At 39.9% G+C, this 22,439-nt stretch overlaps 1 protein-coding gene across 5 annotated transcripts in view; it reads left to right on the forward strand.

Moving 5' to 3' along the window:
- SLC25A21 (solute carrier family 25 member 21) overlaps positions 1 to 22,439 on the forward strand; it is a 502,561-nt gene that overhangs the window by 289,098 nt on the left and 191,024 nt on the right. For 4 of the 5 annotated variants that reach the window (XM_070478014.1, XM_070478011.1, XM_020916591.2 and 1 more), the window contains exon 2: positions 6,521 to 6,569. In XM_070478014.1, coding sequence (XP_070334115.1) covers positions 6,541 to 6,569 — 29 coding nt within the window. In that variant the 5' untranslated portion in view covers positions 6,521 to 6,540. Of the gene's footprint in view, positions 1 to 5,684; positions 5,777 to 6,520; positions 6,570 to 22,439 lie in introns of those variants that run through there. The other variant, XM_070478013.1, reaches the window with a different exon arrangement.

The following is a 22,439-nucleotide window of genomic DNA, read 5'->3' on the forward strand; positions in this document are numbered from 1 at the left end:
CTAAGTGCACTTGGAGCTTACTTGGGGTCTAATATAAAGTTTAATAGCAAGTAAAGGAAAATAAAGTGATAGCTTCCATTGAATTAAAATAGCAAACAATAGTTTTAAAATATATTACATTGAGCTGAAATTGAGTTCAGTAAAAACTTTGCAAGATTTTCATTAGTTTAATAATTCTCAACTTTTCTGTCTTTTCATTCAAAGTGTGATTTTTGAAAATCTTACTTGTTTTTAAGCTCTGCCTCAACTTTTCTTCCTTCCTTGTACATTCTCTATCTACCATGATTTCATGTATAATGTATGCATATGTTTATAACTCTGATATATATTTTCCTATATTCTGAAGTCAATGAAATAATAAACTTTATGAGAGCAAGAAGTTTGTGCCAAGGAAGTTACTGCACTCCCTTTAGGTTTGTGCTAATGACCATTGCTTGGAGTTAGTTTCTTTAGAAAAATACAAACTAATAGTAAACTTCCATGATAATATTTACTCAGAATTTTCAAGGAAGTCTGTGGCTTGCCCCAAAGCTTAACTTTTAACAACATCTTTCAAACCTGCGAAATTGCATTGCCTATTTAGCCAATTCAGTGTGCATAATATTAATTTACTGTGCCACAAAGGTAGTACGCTTTAGCTGTTATTAGGGGAAAGTATTTATTTGATTTCCCTTTATGAGTCTCACATTGCTTATAATTCAGTAGGGCTACCACATTTTCTGGGCAGGCTATCAAATAGGATGTTGTAATGATTTGCTTGACTAGTAGAATAGATGAAAAAATATTAGTTCTGTCTGTAGCTGTCCTATTTTTGAATTTCAGATTTGCACAGTTTGAGACCATTTATCCCTCGTGGTTTTCCTTAAAATTTTTTTAAAAATTCTTTTATGTTTTAAAGAGTTAAAGATGTCCCCCCAAATCAGGGTAATGGTTAGGGTACTATGAATTTCAGAGGACAAAATAGAAGACTTAGGTTTTATTTTAAAATGCCAAGGAAAGGGCTATAGTACAATGCAAAATTTTTTGGCTTTGGTGAAAGGAAAACATAGGTCTTACTTGTAATTGACATCTTGGGATGCTTGAATGCTTCAGTTCTCTCTCTGCATTACTATTCCTTTTCAACTTCATGAGGATGTTGAGATGTTTTCTGATTCGTAAAAAGTTACTTAACAAAATTATCTTTGGAATAATCCATTCTACTTAGAAGATACATACAAACTCAGAGTGTTTCAGTAGACTAACTTCCTTTATTATACATTATCATGGATTCCTTGAATAACTGGTTGAAGTTCCCTTTATGTATGCTAAACTCTGAAAACTTCATCTTCTACATATCGTTGTAAAGGAGTCCCATCATTGTGGCAGTTTATTATTCTATATAATCTGTTTCTTTTGTCAACAAATATTTATCAAGCAAATACTAGGTTTCAGGCATATTCTAGGTACTTAGTGCATATTGGTGGACAATGCAGACAAAGATCTCTGCCCTGGTGAATCTTATATTCTACTGGAAAAGACAGGAAGCAATAAATATAAAAAAGAAGTAAATAAAGTATTATGTTAGAAGTTGATAAGTACTTTGGTAAAAAAGAAAAAAAGAGCAGTGAGAGAAGTGTTGTTTGTTTGTTTATTTGTTTGTTTGTTTTTTGATGCTGGCGTCGGGAGGAGCAGACCTCTATATTAGAGTGGTCAGATTACTGAGTGACCATGTGAAGGAAGTTGACCACGTAGCATCTGAGGGAGGAGCATTCCAGGCAGGGGGAATGGCTAGCACAAAGGCTGAAAGCTGAGACAGTCTTGGCATGTTTGGGAAACAGAGGCCATTGTGGCCAGAGTAGAATCAGTGAGGGAGAGAATCGTGAGAGAGCTGCTGGGGGAAGCAGTGAGGCCTGGATTATGTATGGCCTTTCCGTGAGTGAGATGGGAGTCACTGCTGACCAGAGGGATGACATGAAATGACTTACATTTTAAAAAGGATCACTCAGGCTGTTGGGTGAGAACAGATGGAAGGGGTCAAAGGTGGATGAAGGGAAACCTGTTAATGAGGTGCTGCAGTTAATCCGCTGAGAAATGATGACCATAACTTAACTAGAAAAGGGTTGAGAGTACAGGCAAGAGAGGCAGTGAGAGATGGTAAAAGTCTGTTTGTGTTTTGAAGTAGAGCCAATGGATTGGAAGAGAATTTTGAGAGAAAGAGGAGTCCACAGTGATTCTAAGGTTGAACAGGTTGGTTTTGTTTTGTTTTGTTTATTTTGTTTTATTGAATAGGGGTGTTGGGGAAGGAGTTCAGTTTTACACATGTGAATTTTAAGAAAGTTGCTAAATATCCAAGCACAGACATCAAATAGACAATCAGATACTTAAGTCTAGACTTTGAAAGAGAAGTCTGTATTGGACATGTATTGGGCAAGTTGTTAGCATATAGATGATAATTAAAACCATGAATTAGAATGAGATCACCAAGGGAGTGAGTGTAGATAGAGAACTTCCTGAGTGAATTTCATGTATTTGGCATGATTTACTCAGTGGGCCTGTAAAGTTAAATATGCCCGCTTCTCAAAGAACTCATGGTTTGTATTTGACTGTACATTTTCATAAGTGCAGGAGATACTATTCATATAGACTGTAGTGTCTGGAGATGAATATTGCAATGGCCAGTATGGGGATGCAAGGAGCAGTGTGGAGAGTCAGTTATGTATTTCTGTATGTTAATGACCATCAATTCAGTTCAGTTCAGTCACTCAGTCGTGTCCAACTCTTTGCAACCCCATGAACCACAGCACGCCAGGCCTCCCTGTCCATCACCAACTCCCAGAGTTTACACATACTCATGTCCATTGAGTCAGTGATGCCATCCAACCATCTCATCCTCTGTCATCCCCTTCTCCTCCTGCCCTCAATCTTTCCCATCATCAGGGTCTTTTCAAATGAGTCAGCTCTTTGCCTCAGGTGGCCAAAGTATTGGAGTTTCAACTTCAACATCAATCCTTCCAATGAACACCCAGGACTGATCTCTTTTAGAATGGACTGGTTGGATCTCCTTGCAGTCTAAGGGATTCTCAAGAGTCGTCTCCAACACCTCTTCAAAAGCATCAATTCTTCTGCGCTCAGCTTTCTTTATAGTCTAACTCTCACATCCATACATGACTACTGAAAAAGCCATTGCTTTGACTAGACATGTTAATGGCCATAACATAATACAATAAATGCTATTCTTGATATATGTAGTAGAGTTGTAATATAATAAAATATTAATAATGTAAAATGTAATGGAATTGGTATATGTCATGGGATTGTAGAGAAAGGAAATGTGATTTGACTCAACAATAAGAAGGTGGAGTTAAATTTAGAAGACTCTGTTCTCAAACAATGTATCTTAGAACAGATTAATATATAGTAATGTTGTGTGTAGTTAAAATCAAAATTAAGACCTGAACTGAAGGATCACTTGACATTATCTTTTAATAACCTACGTTCAGGTCCACCTTTGGGCACCTAGTTTGTCTTCTGAGTTCCCCCATCCTATTGCTAAAAAGGCTACTGAAGCCCATTGCGACACTGTTCATGGTTGAAGGCAGAGGTGGACAAGGAAGGAAGACACAGGAATGACAAGAGGACCACAGCATTCTAGTGTTCTATACTTGGGGATTCTGTGAGGAGTTAGCAGGGGTGCTGTGTCCCACGATCAGTCCATCAGTGTGGTCTTGCACTCTCCACTGTCTCTTTTCTGTGGCTTAGGTTACAAAGGAATGGTTTTAAAAAGTGGGTCTTCTACTTTCTGTTATAAGCATATAATCTTAAAAAAAAAAAAAACCCATCTTTTCTGTGAAGTGATGCCTTTAATGTGATTTTTCTGTTCCCAGCTCTAAGAATACTATTGAGTCATCCACCAGTGATTATAGTAGGTGAGAATTGTAAAAAATGCTTCCAGGTGAAATACACACACACACACACACACACACACACACACACACAAATATATATGTGAAGTGAGTGAAGTGAAAGTTGCTCAGTTGTGTCTGACTCTTTATGGCCCCAAGGACTATACAGTCCATGGACTTCTCCAGGTTAGAATACTGGAGTGTGTGGCCTTTACCTTTTCCAATCCAGAGATGGAACACAGGTCTCCCACATTGCAGGCAGACTCTTTACCAGCTGAGCCACAAAAGAAGCCCATACATATATATATATATATTCACATGCATGTATATCTTTAACATTTTTAAATGGTCTTTACCTCATGACATCAGCCTTGTATCCTATGAATAATCTCAGTTATAAAGCACATCTAGGCCACAACTGAATTAAAATTTTACTTAAAAATTGTAAATGTTTGGGGCTGCCCTGGTGGTCTGGTGGCTCAGACTCCATACTCCCAATGCAGAGGGCCTGGGTTCAATCCCTGGTCATGGAACTAGATCCCACATGCTGCACCTAAGACCGTGCATGGTCAAATAAATATATTTTAAAAATTTTAAACATTTATATTTTCTGTCATTCATTTTATGAGAACATGACAAAGTTCCTTGAAGACAACTGACAGTTTGCAATAAAAGTAAACCGTTATGCAAAACTAGAGTTGGGGCAGAACATAAATAGCAACACTTGACCCTGTAAATAGCAACACTACATCACTGGGCCTGAAACTTAGTTTTATGCATATTGCTGTTCTCTGCTTATTGTTTTCCCTTTACATGTAAGGTTATTCTCAGTGTCACTTCTGTACCCACCTTTGAAAGTCTTCATTCTTTCAGGCACCCTTAACTATACATTAGGCTATGTCCCAGCACCTAGCACAGTACCCTGCATGCACTCCTCTCTAAAGAACCATTTGTCAGTCTATTAGGTGCTGAATCATTGGTGGCTTTCTCTCATTCACATAGCAGCTGAACATATGTATATATGAATCGACAGTACTGCGATTCTTCATTCAAGTCCTTCCTGTGCTTTATTTCATGTCATATTTACCAATATTCACCATATTTCTCTATCCCTATTTTTTTTTATGATGATCAAACTAATGAAATAAATCTAGAATAAGCAGCTACCAATTCAAGAATTCATCTGGAGACTTAACTGGCATGATGGCATGTGCAGGGACCCCAATTAGTCTTAATTTATTTATTCAACAAACTTTTATTGAGCTTACTGAGTGCCAGCTACTGTGCAAAGTGGTGAAGTTGTAAAGGTGAATAAGGCAGGTGGAATCTCTGTCCTTATGGAGCTTTTGGACAAGCAAACAGTTTCAGTGACATGTAATAACACAAGTCCAGGGTACTGCAGGAGCACATCAAAGGGCACCTGTATCTGTTAGAATTAGGTTCAAGGACAAGTGGCACAAAACCCAAACAGCAATAGTTTAAAAGAAATAGAAAAATTTTAACATGAATGTCTCAAGGTAGACCAGAACTCCATAATGTCAGATCTACTTCTGTCTTGTTGTTGTGCTATGTGTGACCTCCAGGCCCTAAATCACCTCATTGTGCAAGGTGGCTTCTGCCCTAGGTCCACATTCCACCAGAAGGAAGTAGGAAAAGAGAGGGGAGGAGCAGTCTCAGTAACTTTAAAAGACTTCCTAGAAATTGCTCAAACCACTTTCACTTACATTCCCATTGGCCAGAACTTGGTCACGTGGTGATCTAGCAGTAAGTGAGGCTGGGAAATGATGCATTTATTCTGGGCAACCAGGAAGAGAAAGAGGATGAATGCTAACAGACAACTAACAGTCTCTGCCTCAGGATTTCTGGGAAAATAATTGCCCAAATTGAGATCTGGGGTAAGTAGTATTCTCAGAAGTGTATATATGTGTATCCTGACTGGAGGACAACATTCCAGAGAGAAGGAAAAGCTCAGGGAATTGAATACTGAAGAAACTGTTCTTTCACCATTCACAGTTAATCCTTGCATGATAGTGTTTGTGCTCTTCTTCTAGTTGGGCATTGGCTTTTCAGACTTAGAGGTGCTTGGGACACCAGAACTTCCATGCTGTGATGAGAGAGATGGTGTATTTACCAAAGGGGAGAGGATTGGAGCATCACCACTCATGTGTTGGCATGTTAATAAATGTGATTGGGAGCAGTGGAAGCGTTCCTGGACAGATGATCAGATTGATGGGAGCTATTCATAGAAGTTAGCATTACTCCTCTATTTAAAATCCCTGCTTGTGCCAGAGCACTTATAAAAATGTAGCTCAATGCTCTATGATGACCTGGAGGAAGGCTCAAGAGGAAGGGATATATGTATACATATAACTGACTTACACTGTTGTACAGTAGAAATTAAGACAACATTGTAAAGCATTTATACTCCATTTTTTAAAAAAAGTAGTCACATATCTTACTCTCATTGAAATAAAATTTTGTTGTACTTTAGCCTTTTGCTATTAGCCTCTGTTACCTGTTATGTCCAAAGTTCCAAGTGTTTTATTTGAATCTTCATACTTGAGAAACCAGTAGGGTCAAGAAAATAGGAACCAGTCTTTGCATAAGTGTTTATTGGACTTTTCTTTATCATCTTTCAGGTCTTGTAGAAATTTGCCTGATGCACCCTCTCGATGTGGTGAAAACCAGGTAAGGTTCTGCATGAACAAGTTTTATTGACTTTGGCTGATATCCAAATTAAGATCTGTCAGAACACTAAATGCTAGAACTTGTCCTAGGCCGGTAGCTTCTCCCAATAATGGCATTTGTATTTACTTCTTAAAGAAAATACTATTTGACAGATAAAATGTGAGCAGTGAAAAGCATTTCTTGATAGAGGTCATCTGAAGGTATATAATATTTTACTGCCTTCACATGACAACCATAAGGTATGATTTGTGACTTAACTGGTGAGCAAAGGAAATTTATCAAAACGATGTAAAAACTTAACTCCTGTCAGGATACACACATATACACATCTGACTTCACTCGGCATTGCATATAGCAGACTGCTATTTAATAGTTAGCATTTTGGTGTGAAACTCCAAAATTTCAAGTAAACTTCTTAAATGGTACTTTAAAGAATTTATTCCTACATCTGTTTGCTGGTGCAGAGTGCCATATTTCCTGGAAAATTCATTTGTTTTTAAAGGGAGATACAAATCAGGGCAATGTATTAAGTCTGTTTACCAAGAGAAAGCAAAATTTTGTGGGTTTTAATATGATTTGGAGCATTTTTTTAAGCTAAATCTGTGACTAAATTACTGAACTCTATTTTTTCAAATTAAAAGCTCTGAAACGGTAGTGAAAGTTTCCATTTATTTGCATTGTGTCAAACCCAACAGTATGCCTAGGGTGGAGCTTAATAGCAGAAGTGCCATCCAACAATGATGGTCAAGCAAACCCTCATGACCACAGTTAGGGAATGCTTGATGAGTCAGGCTGGTCACTGAATGGACATGTTGCTTAATTTACCTGAAGAGGCAACAGAATCTAGGCTGGTGGCTGAAAGTAAGGGAAGGTGTCTGTGACATGCAAATAATATTACATTTCTGATAGAGATAGAGAAGAAAAGAATGTGGCTCTTTCACAGTCAGCTTTTGCACCTATAACAAAATTACATAGACTGGAGGCTGTTCTGGAGGTTGGAAAGCTCAAGATCAAGGTGCCAGTCAATTTGATTCTTGGTGAGAACCCTCTTCCTGATTTGTAGACAGTCACCTTCTTGCTGTTTCCTTTCTTGGTGATGGAGAAGGTAAACTCTCATGTCTTTCTTCTTATAAGAACACAAATTTCATCATCATGGGGTCTCCCATGACCTCGTCTAAACCTAATTCCTCCCCCCCCGCACCCCGCACCACGAGCATGTGTCAGCGGGGCACTAACACGCAGGTGACAGGGAGGGACGGGACAGACTAAATTATTGCTGAAATCGTCACTGTTATGTTGTACAGGAGGTGACTATGCTTCTGAATAAGACAGACTGTAAAGCCTAAAGGGTAAAACATGAAACCACAGAGCATTAGTGATTTTACCAGGTTACTTTCCTTCATGATAGTCAAGGGCATTGGGTTCTAAGTTGTTAAAGTGGGCATGGGGTACACCAGGCCAAACCTTGTGGCTTCAGTTTTTTTTGTGGGCTGTTTTTGCCTCTCATAGGATATTATTGCTTGAAGAATGGTACAGTGAATTAATCTGAGCGTGGAAAGGCCTCATTTTCCCCAACATCTCATGTGTTGTGAGTGAAGTCGCTCAGTCGTGTCCAACTCTTTGCGACCCCATGGACTGCAGCCTAACAGGCTCTTCCATCCATGGGATTTTTCAGACAAGAGTACTGGAGTGCGTTTCCATTTCCTTCTCCAGGGGATCTTTCTGACCCAGGGATCGAACCTGGGTCTCCCGCATTGTAGGCAGATGCTTTACCGTCTGAGATGTGGCAGAATCAGTAAGCCTAGTTCTTTCTTTTTGGGTTCTGTTTGTACCTAATCCTTTTCTTTGTCTAATGAAAGATAGCAGATTCTAAAAATATATTTCCAAGTTCTTTCTTCACAGGAATTTTTTCTTCATTTTTTTTTTCACTCTGTAAGTTACTGATTCTGTTACCCTTGGCTGGAGGGACAGGAGAGGTGGTACTGTGACCTAAGCCCGAGGGTCAGGACTACTGGGCGATAGCTGGAGAACCAGAGTACATCTGTCTAGTGGTAGCTGGTCTCAGAGGAGCCCCAACCACTGCCGGATGCCCTGTCTGAGGCAGACAGGGAGAGGGAAGATCCTCTGGCTTCTCTCTTCTCTCTACCGTCTCCTATCAGTGCTCCTAGATGCTGTGCCTACGGAAGCCTGGCAGGCTCAGCCCAGCAGAAGGTGGTCCATCTGAATAACAGCAGAGGACAAGGGAAGAGTGAGAAATGGTCTGAAGACAAACATTCAGAACTGACACATGGTCGTTTTAGTGGGATTTGGAGAAAGAACTGACATAAACATGCATTTTCTTTTTTTTAAATTGAGATGGAATTGACATATTAGTTTCAGGTGTACATAATGGTTCAAAGTTTGTATATTTTGCAAAATAATCACAATAAGTCTAGTTAACATCCATTACCACACATAGTCACAATTTTCTTTTTATTGTGATGAGAACTTTTAAGATCTACTCTTAGCATCTTTCAAATGTACAATATAGTGTTACTAACCATATATTATATCTGCAGGACTTATCTTATAACTAGAAGTTTGTACCTTTTGACTATCTTCATCCATTTTCCTCAACCCCCACCCCCAGGCTCTGGCAACTACCAGTGTTATACTCAGCATCTATAAGTTTGATTTTTTTCTTTTTCAGGTTCCACATATAAGTGAGATCATATAGCATTTGTCTATCCCTGCCTGATTTGTTTCACCTAGCCTAATGTTCTCAAATTCCATCCGTGTTGTTGCAAGTGGCAGTTGCCTTTTTTATGGCTGTGTAGTATTCTATTGTGTGTGTGTTTGTGTGTGTATGATGTATCACATTTTCTCCATCCACTGTCCAGTCATCCATTGATGGACCCTTAGGTTGCAAGCATGCATTTTCAATTCCATTATGTTTAAAAGAAACACACTTTGCACTTTGAAAGATGATTAGAAATTGTAACTAATAAATCCTTTATGGAAAGATTTTAGGCACGGTAGCACTCAGCTTTATATGAGAAATAACTTATTTCCCTCCTCGTAAGTGTAGTGTAGCTCTAGGGATAGACCTAATGTGAGCATAGGCTATCACATGAAAACAACCTTATTGTAAGTGTCCCCACCTGATCTGGCAGAGGAGATTTGGCTAAGATGTTGTAAGCACAGCAGTTAGATAGAATCAAGGTCTCCTTTGAGATTCTACCCAGAGATATGCATGTACATTGTTTCATAGTTCTGTTTTTATACAAAGAACTTTGTGTACAATTGTTGTTGGACTTCCAGTTAAGAACCCATAGCTACAAATGACTATTTACTTGTATAACTAGGAAGACTAAAGGTAGTTTAGTTTCTGGCTTCTTATCTTCGAGATTTATATCAATAAAATAAAATAAGTAAAAATAAAATAATCAGTAATATCTCATACATTTCTCATATTGTCTCTCAGTCTCTGTCTCTCCCTTTTTTCCTTGAGCTTTCCTTTCCCTACATGGGCTTCATTTTTGGTGTGGTTTTTCTCACTTGGCACCAGATGGCCTCACCAGCTTCAAGCTTACATGCTTCTTGGTGTGTGTGTGTATTCCCTCTGAGACAGGATTACCTAGTATTTAAGAACTCTGGCTCTAGAGTTAGGCTGCCTGGGTTTAAATTCTGCTTCTTTGTTATCCATGTAACATCAGTTACTTCCCTGTGCCTCAGTTTTTCATATCTTCAAATAGAAACAGTAATAGTACCTACTTTATTGTACGAAATAAATGACTATACATATACACAGTCTTATATATAACATACATATTTATGTATATGGGGCTTCCCAGGTGGCGCTAGTGGTGCAGGAGACATAAGAGATGTGGGTTCAATCCCTGGGTTGGAAAGTTCCCCTGGAGGAGGGCTTGGCAACCCACTCCAGTATTCTTGCCTGGAGAATCCCATGAACAGAGGAGCCTGGTGGGCTACTGTCCATAGGGTCGCAAAGAGTCAAACATGACTGAAGCAACTTAGCACACACTCATGCATATATGTATATTTATTTATATGAAAGCATGGTGTTTAATACTGTGTCAGCAAAGGAAATGGGAACTACAAAGACAAATGGAGTTTATAAGGTAGTCAGGGAAACACTAGGGAGAATACAAAGTGTGAGAGAGGGGAAATGTTTAATATGGAGTCAGGAGGTTTCAGGTTTCCAAGTTGGAAGACTTATGTTACATGAGCACTGCATTTGAAGGGTGTTTGCAAGTAGAGAGTCCCCCTGGGTCTGAGAACAGGAGAGCATCAGTTTTATCTATGACTTCCTGTTGATGTTACTCTGCATATCACCTTGGGTCTGTGCACTGACATCTTTAGGTAACCCCCACGGCACGCACAGTCCCTGGCCTCTAGGAGGGGCCCAGTGAATGCTGTTGAACAGATGAATAAATGAGTGTTGGAACAATCAGAAATAAGAGCCCTATGAGTTCTGTGGCCAAACTGGAATGTCTAGAAGTGAATAATATGCAACTGTGTTTTCTTCATTGAAAAACTGATGATTTCATGAAAGAGATGTGGGAAATAAGGATCTGTTGAAATAAAAAGGGAGAGATTTCTTGATAAGGATGGTGGGCAAAACATTTCAAGCTTGTGGTGGAGTTTTGGAGATGGGACCGGGTAACAGTGAGATGAGAGGGTTTCCAGGAGGTATGTCAAGATGAGAGGTGGGTGGAGTGAATCCGCACGTGGCTCTGAAGGTACCAGTGGAGGACGGGTGACAAGCTTTGAGATGAAAAGTAATGTCTTGGACTGCACCTAGGACAGCACTGGCTACTTGAAATAAAATGTATTCTAAAAGCTATATTTTTAAAAGTAAAAAATATTTTATAAAATTAATTTTAACAATATATCTCATCTGGCTATATTTTATTTGACCTCATATATCTAAAACATTGTCATAGCAATATATTAGTCTCTGGAAAAATTATTGAAATGTTTTGTATTCTTTTTTTAATACTCAGCCCTTGAAATCTGGTGCCTGTTTTACACTTAGAATACATCTACTTATTGACAGTCACATTTCAAATCCTCAATAGCCATGTATGGTTAGTGGTTATGGTATTAGACAGCACAAGCCTAGAGTGCAATGGGGAAAGGACTTCTTTATGGGGAAAGAGAGGTGGTCTGGTGGTTCCTTAGTAAGAAAAATACACTTGCTTAAAATAGGTTGACAGTTGCAAATAAGCAAGATCCTAGGTGGGAGGGAATTTTACTACATACACATTTGATGGTCTGTACTGGTGTGGAAAGAGTGATATTCAAAACCCCACAGATTCATCGAAGTTACACTCCATGGGGGTTTTAGCTTACATCCCCTTCACACGTTTATTCCCAGGAAGGGAAATGGCTCATTGTGCTTCAGGAAGACAGAATTACTGAGGTGTTCATTCTATTTTGCCCAGAGTCATTTTTCATCATTTTTGTTTTGTTTCATTTTTGAATGGGACATAAATCAGTTGCAAATGAACTGAATTGGCCATCCTATAAAGACTGATCTTTGCAAACATGTCCTGTCAAAGAGATGTGCAGCACATCTTTTGGGGTGTGCTGGGGAAGGCGGGGAGAAGTAGGGGTGTGGTGGCGTCCTCATAGTTTATTGCACAGGCACAGGTACAGGCTGCTGGTGAGTGGACAGGCCGATACACACCTTGGCTTTCATCTTCCTCACGTCAGGACTTAACTTGCACTGAGAAGTCTTATCATACTTCTCCTCAAACGTATTAATCACTGTGTGAATTCTAAGGCCTCACATGGCTTGAAAATTTGGCATTCATGTGCTTTTGCATATGTGCTTATGGGGCTTTTACTCAAGCTGCTGAGATTGATTTAGATTCTCTCTCTCTCTGAGGCTCCCAAACCTCAGACCCACTGAATCCGAAACTCTGGGGGTGGGGCCTATGGATATTTATGTTTAACACCCTCCTGGGTGAATCTTAAGCCTGACTGGTCACTGGGTCAGCCTTTGGGAACCATGGCTGAATACCCTACAGGCAATTCTGTAAAAAAAAGTCTTCATGTAAAGAATTCTTTTTGTGTGTGTATGTTAACTATCTCCATTAACCTGTGGTTCTCATTGGTTTTATTTCTGTAAACTGCTTTGTTAGCAATGACGGGAAGTGGAAGGGCAGTTTCCTTGCGGAGCTCATTCTGTGGTTTGTGAGAGTGATATGGGAATATATTATCTCCAGCCAGAGAAAACACACTCTGTCCTACTGAGAGAGGTTACAGGGGCAAAAAATCAGTGCCAGGTGATGGGAGGGGAGTGAGTGTCGGTTGTTACAGAGGGAAGGTGAGCGGCCCTGATGAGTAAAAATGATTTAGAGGTGTAAGCCCACCATAAACTTTATTAAAAAGAGAAATCTGAGGACAGGCTCTGGTGAGAGGCTGCTTTGTGGGGAGCCCAGCAGAGAGCGAGGGACTGAGCTGGGGACCATCCACAGCCTTCCTTTACAGGGTGAGGGGAGCACAGCAGTGAACTTGAAAATGAGCACTTAATTTAGAGGTTGGAGAGGGGACACTGAGCAGCCACTGAGGCCAACGGAACAGCAGGGTGGAAACAAGGAACGAAATTTTTTTCCTCCCCAATAGATCCTTTAAAAAAAAAAGAAAGGAAGAAAAGAAAAGAAAATCCTTTTATAATTGGGAGAGAACAGTGCAAAAAATTCAAGATGGAGTATGAAGTCGAGGCAGTAGGGTCTATAGGTCTAAAAACAATTATAGAGCAGCTGAGAGGGTTATTTCCATATGTTAATGATTTGTCCGTGGTATAAAACATTAAGATCACATTCAGGGTTAGACCATGGTTCTGCCTGATTTCTCACCATGCATAGAAATCTAGGGCTAGACCACTGTCATGGCTTGTTTCTAACCATGGAGAGAATGTGTCTGAAGTAAAGCAAGCAAGGAGTAGAACCACATTTTTATAAACTGTATTTTTGTTTCATCTTTGTCCTTTAGCTAAATCAATCAATGGCAACTTATAATAGCACAAAATGGTTACAGAATTCCCGAAAGGCGTTGTGAGTGTAACTTCAACTTTGCTTTTGAAGTTGCATGAGCATATCAGGATTTCTCTGGGATTTGTTTTATTTAATTGAAATGTCTTTCTGTACTTACTGAGCCGAAGCCAGAAAGTCCTGGGTGGTGGGCACACCACAGATTCACATTGATGCAGTATGTCATTTTTTCCATGCAGTCATCCTTTGAGATTTTATTTATTGACATAATCAAATAAAAACTGTGCACAGGATGGATAATATATTTGGAATGGGTAGAGGTGACAATTAATTATGCTCTCCTTGGCATATCATAGGGCTGCGGTGAATATGTGTTAAGTGAATAAATGCTTTAAAATGCCATTTGCCCCCACCTAATTGCTTTATTACAAATTAAATTTGTCATCGCCAGTGAGTTCAGACAAACTTAAAAAGGTCCCACATTTGTATAGTGATTTAATTAAAAAGACTAATATAACCTAAGCTTGACCCTAAAACAAGAGAAAATAGTCCTATTTTGTGCACTGGTAGGAATGCTACCTGATGTTCTAGATAGGTGTGGATTTCTTGAGAAAGACAGAAGGTTGGGGGATGAGAGGCTATAACCCCATGAAGAAATTTCATTAATATTACTCCTGGGATTTTTTACTTTGACAACGTTCTGCCTCTCTTTGGAAAACAAGGAGCCCCATAAGCACATTTATCTACACTGTGGAAAACTCAGGAGGGCCCACAGTAAACAATTTTGCCCCTCCCTCACGTTCAGCAATCCTTTCCACTGAACATAAATCCAAGCCATTGGCTAGGTTGGTTGCAAGAGTTTCCTAATCCATAGTCAATGCTACGTGCATGTGGGCCTTTTTTGCTACTGGACAGTTTTCATCATTTCTCCAGCAGCCCAATAATAATGAAGAGTAGACAGAAAGAGAGGCTGTCTAAGGACCTGTTGTTCTGAAGCATTTAAGAAAAAAATTTGTCTCAAAGATCTTATGCAGAATAATCTTGCTACAATAGGCTAAAATTATTTTTCAGATTATTGATAAGGGAAACAAATCCTTTCTTTAAAAAAAATAATCCACAGGAATTCCCTAGGGGATGAGTCCACACTCTCAATGCAAGGGACCAGGGTTTGATCCCTGGTCAGGGATCTAGACCCTGCATGCCACATGAAGACCTGGTGAAACCAAATAAATATATATATAATAAATATAAATATATTTTAATAATATATATATTTTTTAATCCAGCCAGTTCCTCCTACATAAAATAACAAAGTTCTACTAGGTTAAATCCACTGTAATTCATTTCATAATCTTGAAATATTGTTTCTAATTTCTTTTCTTTTATCTATTTTGTAAAGGGAAGTCTTTTTTAAATCATTCCCCAGAGGAGCATGCTATTTTTATGACTCACATTGTGGAAACCTTGTAAAATGTCATTTCTCCTTAATTTATGTTTTTGTCTAAAAATTCTAAAATACAGATTTGGTATTTGTTTAAAGTACAGTAGCTATTATTCCTCAACTGATGACATGGGCTTAGTTAGAAGATTCTCCCTTAGCTAACATGTAAGGTGTGTTCTATTTTGACACTTCTGTCTTCTTTCTGCCTATTTGCAAAGGCTTCTCCTTCTATGAGGAGCCCAAAGAGGATGAGGCAAAGCATCTATGGATTCTTCATGCCTGTCAATGGGCTTTTCCAGACATCCTTTTTTTTTTTAAGCTGAAAGGTAAATTATTCTTAAATGGCTTTCTTATCTTTGTCATGGGAAAGTGAATTGCTTCTAAAGTGAGTGTCAGCATGATGACTGCTTCCTCTGTTCACCTCCCCCATCCCACTCCTTAGTCCCCATCCAGGGTTTTATCCCAACCGCTTTAAAATTTTCAGCAACTTCATTAATCTACTTATTTAGCCAATACCTATGACAGGTTCCCCTATAATGAGATATTGCCTTAACCATGGCTTAGATTCCCATCTTAGATTATTAGAATATAATATGAGTATAAAGTACAGGATTAAAATAAACTGATTTGGGGTTATTTTGATTTAAAAAACAAATGGGATATTTTTAAGTATTTTTAAAAATTACATTCATAAACTTTTCTCTATCATCTATTTTAAGTACAGGTTTTGGGGGAAAGAGAGAATTTGGAACTAATAGCCATGTCTATTTTCAGTAGCTATCCAAAGGCTGTTTGAGAAAAGCTCTAACTCTAAATTCAAGAAGTACAGTAAAAATTCAGAATGTTTGCTGTTTATTTGACGATAGCACTTATTTTAAATGACTTCTAGTTAAACCCTAAGCAACATCACCAGTGAAAATAAAATTGTCTTATTAGGGGTGTTTGCACCTCACCTGCATCTATAGCCTGTCATAGAGGGCTGCAATATCCCTTAAAAGTCATGTGTCATGCAGAAAATACTTGAGTTACTTACTCGGGCTCTTCCTATATCACAAAAGAACCCTGAAAGCATTGAGAAAGAAGCTGCTTGAGAAGAGAAAGCACAACTGTGAGCTGACCCTTGGAACCTGGGGACCTGCCCGTGGGAAAGCGCCTCTTGAGTTGAGCGTATAATAGGAATGAAGAATGACATCAGAAATGTTGGGGTTGTAGCGCAGTTGAAAACTGTGGTTGTTGTGAACATGCTGGAAGATTGGTTTTCCTTTCCAAGAATAAAAAAAAAAAAATAAAAAATTTCTTGAGACAAACTTAAATTCAAGGCTAATAATGTAATATCAGAACTGTGAACCTTAACCAAAAATTGATAAAATTATTTAAACATTCCTGGAAAATTGATTAATTCTCAAAATATTCTTATTGAGATGGCTAAAATAGCCTGTATTGCTTTTCCTTTGCAGTCAGGGCACAGCTGAGATTTAGTTTTGACATAATGAAGAAGTTTGCAAGATGATAAATAGAGCTGTATATTCTCTGGATACAACTCTACATAGTCTCGGCCAAGTTCCTACAGAATAAAATTTTCCCATTTGGGGGTTATTGAATAATATTTTCTCCAGTTTTGAGTACTGAATAAGTTACATACTTTTATAGGAAAAACAATCCAAAATTAAGCTGAATATCCTCAGTTTTTAGTAATCAAACTCTATCTGGGAAATGCATTTCTCTTTTTTTAAAAAAAAGATACAATATGGCAAATGTCTATCAGATCTAATTGAGTACTGCTGAAGTCTCAAGGAAAAAGAGTCTTTAGAATTTAAATTTCTATATTTGTGTCCTTTTAAATTCTGAAAAGTAACCAATATACCTAAAAAAAATTTTCTTTTGAGATGTCCTACAGTGGGAACTGGTTAGAGTTCTGACCCATTTTCATCCTAAAAGGATAGATTAGCAGAAATGATCCTCTGTAGACAGGCTTTAAGTGTCAAGCAAGAATGTGATTAACATTAGCTCAGAGAGACATCTAATCAAGCAGGAAGATGAATGCAGGAGCCCAGCATTCTAGTTCAACGCTATTGGCTTGAGCACCTGGAGTCAATGGAATGTCTAGGACTTGATTTCTTACCTGGAAATTAAGGCTATTCCCCTAAATGATCTCTGAGGCTTCTTCTAGTCTGATATTCTATGTTTCCAAAGTCACGCCTTCAGGGCTAAAAGTAGCATGATCTTAGGACATGTCCAGCAGTGGGATTTCTCTATTCCTTGAACATGCCAAGCTTTCTCCTGTCTCAGAACCCGTGTGCCTGCTACCCCTTCTCTTGAAATGACTGGCTCCATCTCAGCCTTCAGACCTTGGCTCACTTGTCATCTCCACTGAGAGTCCTCCCTGGCCACCTCATCTGAAGTGGCCTCTGTGTTTCTCTCGCTCTCATTACCCCATTTATCTTTGCTCCAGTCTTCTGATCTCATCATGTTGATTTCTGGGTGTACTTGTTAACTGTCCAGCTCCCTTGGAATGTAGGCTGAGACCTTCTTTTGCTTACTGATGTATGCATGCAGTGTCTAGAAGAGTGTTGGCACAAAGTAGGTGCTCGATAAGTACTTATTGAATGAAGGTAGTTTAAAAATTGATGCATGTATATTTTTAAATTATGTATTTGGAAAAATAAAACAAACAAAAACACTAAACCTGTCTTTTGCTCCAATCATGAGCCAAGCTTCACACAAGGGCAATTCACATACTTTATGGAATTCACATGTTTCTTTTGGCCACGTAACCTGGGCATTTCATACAGCATATGCTGTATTTTCTTCAGTGCTCAACTTGTGGTTTATAGCTTTATACCACAGAGAGTTAAAAATGATTTTCATATATTCATTCTGTGTCAGTGAATTTTCCAGGACCTCTGCACCAGCTGCTCCTTTACTACTCTTGACACTGAGACGGTTTCATCTAGACCCAAGATAGCTGTGTCTCCCTCAGTCTTGTCCATTCTTCTCTGCCAAGGTCCAAGGGTCTTTTTTTCCTTTCCAATGCAGGGATGACCCCACCCACTAGAGTAGAAAAAGGACTCTCATGGGTGATGACAGGATTGGTAAGAATGATGCTAGTGATGGGTGGGCTTCTAGAGGCCAGCCTGGACACTCCTTAAGGAAATGTTTGTAGTGCAGACAATATCATATTTTTACTTGCACAGCTCAAGAGGCTAGTTTTTTTGTTTGTTTGTTTTGCTTATTTCTAATGAATAATGCCAGATGGAGTAGGGAGAGATTATTGCATTGCTCAGTAAATTGGCATACCTCTTCTTGAATTAAAAAAATATAGAAATCTCTTTTCTATCAGGATTTGCTAGGTATCTTGAGCTTTTTCTTTTTTAAAGCAACCAGGATTAATAGAGCAGTAGTGTCAAGCAGGGCTCTAGCTTCATTTCAAAACAAAAATTATGCATGACTTCCAAAAGTAATATTTTCTAGTCTCTTCTCCTGGAATCTGAGAGAGGCAGGGAAGGGGAAGGGGAGGGTGGAGGAAGAGGGAGAGGAAGAGAAAGATGTATTAAGAAAATGTTAATCATTGCTTCTGAAGTAATAATCTTGGAATAAGTTTTGGCCTTTTGCTATGCTTGGTCCTAAGGATCTCACATTAGCGCTTCTGCTTCCTTGTTATTAATACATACTGAAAATTTGAGTAGATTATTTATTTGACTTCTTTTTAGTAAAAAACAGAGAAACTTTTAGGTTAAATAGGAAAAGAAAAAAGAAAAAGAAATGACCTCGAAATTTATCCTCAGGTTGAAAAATTGGAAAAGAACTGTTGTTTTACATTTTGATTTCCCAGAGTGTGAGAAAACTGTCCCTGTCCAGATGCTTGCCAAGTTCTGAGAGAACATTTAAGAGTGTTTTTGGGTAGCACAGGGAGATAGTCGGGGTCTTGTATGCGTGTGTTCCAGGTTTCAAACTGTAACAAGGGAACAGGAGAAAAGAAGGAAGCATTCCCAAATCAAACATAACTCTGAGGAAATGAGCCAGAACACCTGTGAGAGGTCGGAGGTCAGAAAAGACAAACTCAGGGTTCGCTATTTTGATCACATTACACAAAAGAAAATGGTGCTAGATAGTGGACAGAAGAAAACCTGGAATTTTATGGAGATGTTAGGAACTAAGGATTCTGTCATTCTAAAACTCCTTTCTCCCATGACTCTATGATGTTTCAAAAAATATTTTCAGAATTGACACTGAAACTTTCTGGTGGTCTCTTGTTGCTTAAGCATCAGGTTGAGAAGTTATTTATCTCTTTCTCGTAACTCCCAGAGGTTCACTTCTGGGAACCCTCGGAGGCGGATTCTTTGGCCAGTGCTTACAAGGCTCTTGGCGGGGTGGGGGTCCGACAGTCAGAGATGGAGAGACATCAGAGCCCTGAATCATGGGCAGTTCACTTCTATGGGGAGAAAAGAGGTTTGCAAACGTTACTTCATGGGACCTCCTAGGGAAAAAGAGGGTGTTTTTTCCATCTCATTTCCCAGCTCCAAATTCTCTGAAATCTGCTTGATTTTTGCCAGGTGTCAAACTATAACCCTCCTTGTCAGCCGCAAATGACTAATGATTAGCCTAATGACTATGCAAAGTTTGAAGCTCATATTCACATTATAACTTACTGGCTACATTGTGTTTTCATAAATTGTGAAAAAAAAAATTCTTGCCCCCAAAAGCCAATAAAAACAAAGTTTTAGAATTGAATTGCAATATTCATTTGCAGTTGTTGACCCCGTAGGTACTCAGGGAGAAAAAAAGTGGGAGCTGGGGCAGCCCATCTTCAGGCCTGTGGTTGGCCAACTTGGCGAGTGGTGCCAGTGCCCTTCTCCTGGGGAGAGTTAAGTGATGTCAGCACCGCTGGGCAGAGCAATATTTGACCCTTAAACTCCTTCATATACAGGCAGCTGTTTTCCTGTTTTCTTTCACCATTCCCTGAAGGAAGCAGGAAGGCTGAAATATCTCATACACTTTTTTTTTTCTTTTGCAAATTCCCCTACATAAAATCAGGGCTTCCCTGGTAGCTCAGGTGGTAAAGAATCCGACTTCAATGCAGGAGACCCTGGTTTGATTCCTAGGTAAGAAGGCACCCTGGAGAAGGGATAGGCTACCCACTCCAATATTCATGGGTTTCACTGGTGGCTCAGATGGTAAAGAATCTGCCTACAATGCAGGAGACATGGGTTCGATCCCTGGGTTGGGACGATCCCCCTGGAGGAGGGCATGGCTACCCACTCCAGTATTCTTGCCTGCAGAATCCCCATGGACAGAGGAGACTGGCGGGCTACAGTCTGTGGGGTCTCAGAGAGTCTCACATGACTGAACTACTAAGCATGGCATAGCACTACATAAAGTCAATTTAAAACTTTAATTCAATGATGACCACTTGGTTTGCTGGTCATTTATTCGTAGGTTGCTGTTCTCACAAAACCTTTGCATCAAGTTCTTTTCTTTACATTGTGTATAAGAGGAGCGAGACCTCAACAAGTTTTCTCCATATTTACTCCTGGCCCCCACATGTGCCTTGAGAGCCCATAAAAATAAATCTGCCTCTCAACCAGCCAGTTGGTAATGGGATCTGGAGCCTCTCCCTGCAAGGTCACCTGTTTAAATAGAGACTCCCAGGGTGCTGCCTGAAAGGTGTTTCCATCCTCCAGCCTCTTGCTTCCTCGGTGTCTTTTAGGAAGTGAGCCTTCCAGTGTTGGTCTGTTGCCCATCTCCATGGCAGTTGACAATTAGAAAACTGGAGACCCAAACCCAGGAATCTCCAGACCCCAGGTGTAAGATAAAGCACATTTTAGACTCTGAAGGCAAAAAATGTCCTTTATAATTAAAATAGAACTGTGTTCCATTTGGCTACTGGAGTGCATGATAGATACATCAAACAGTGGTAAATGTGAAAAGACCCTGTGGAAATGTGAGGGCTGTAAAAATCATTGTGAAAAAAAGATGCCAAGAGTTGTTCACAGGAATGTAATGGCCTTTTGCACCAGCAGCAAGCTCTCTTGGACAGCACAGCAGACAAGCCTCCCCCACACTGCATGAAAAGAAAGCAAGCCAAATATTTGTGACTCTCACTTGTTCTGATTCCACATTTTTGTTTGTGTGGGACATGTTTCCAACGTCCAGCTTTCAGTCTCCATAGATCTGTCTCCTTCTTGCCCCTCTGTCCCACAATTAAGCCCCATCCCTGCCTCATTCAAATTCTAGCCAAATTCACTCAGTAAGTGGCTTGTGTGCCCACCTCTGCTGTGTCTCCATGTGCCAAGGCGTGGGGATCCCAGGGCTGCTTTCCGACATGGATCCCCTCCTGGGTCTGGCACAGCTCTCGCCAGCTTCCTATCTTCCCACGGTGGTGCTAGTGGCCCCCTTTTCACTGGCTTTCCCCAAATTAAGAAAGGAGGGAATCTTGGCATCAGCAATTCAGTGGGATTGTCCCCCCAGCGCCCACTCCCAGAACTGGCAGTCGCCAGTAGTCCCCCTCTCTTTTCAGAAGCTGTGTCCAAGCAGCCAGGACCCAAGGGGTATGTTGAGATCCAGATCAGGACGGGCCTGACTGCTTTCAAATCAGAGAATGAAGTTGGGGTAGAAACAATATACAGAAGGACAAGCTCAAGAGAGGGAGAGCAAACAGAGCCAGCAGTTGCTGGTCAGGGTCATAAAGCTCCCACTTCCTTTACAGACCGACAATAAACAGTCAGTCATCAACCAGTAAACATTCCTCACACGCGAGTGGGGATTTGTGTTCGAAGACACCAGATTAGATACTGACTTCCCCACTCTGCTTTTCCTTCCCCACCACCCCCCTGCCCCTCCCACCCCTCACCCCCCCACCCCCGATTTAACAGGGATCCTCAAGAAACCTCTTTTTTTGTGATCTTAACCAGGGTTTCTCAATCTCAGCTCTACTGACACTGTGGGCTGGTTGTTTCTTTGTTGTGTGGGGTCTGCCCTGGGCACTGTAAAATGTTTTATCAGCATCCCTGGCTTTGATTCACTAGATGCCGGAAGCACCTTCCTCCCAGTGTGACAACCGAAAATGTCTTCAGACATTGTCAAATGTGCTTTAGGAAACCAAAAATCACCTTCCACCTCCTTCGAGAACCATCGGGTTAAACAAAGGAACAAATCTGTTGGTCTCATGCATAATAAGCATAAACAGGCATAAATATCGATATGTGGTAAATGTCACAAGTACCAGTGGAGGCATCAGAATATGATTTCATGACCCAGAAGATATAGTACTGTGTTTAGGGAGTTGCTCCACAGATGGGGGGAGACCTGGAGGGCTGGCAGATGTCTTGGCTTAACCCCAGAGTTACTAATCCACCCATTCTGGGTTGGGTCCAGAAATTTGCATTCTTGACAATTTGCTGATGTTGACGTTCTTGAAAACCACAAGCC

The sequence above is a fragment of the Odocoileus virginianus genome, chromosome 16 (assembly GCF_023699985.2).
Source record: "Odocoileus virginianus isolate 20LAN1187 ecotype Illinois chromosome 16, Ovbor_1.2, whole genome shotgun sequence".
In the NCBI taxonomy this organism is placed as follows: Eukaryota; Metazoa; Chordata; class Mammalia; order Artiodactyla; family Cervidae; genus Odocoileus; species Odocoileus virginianus.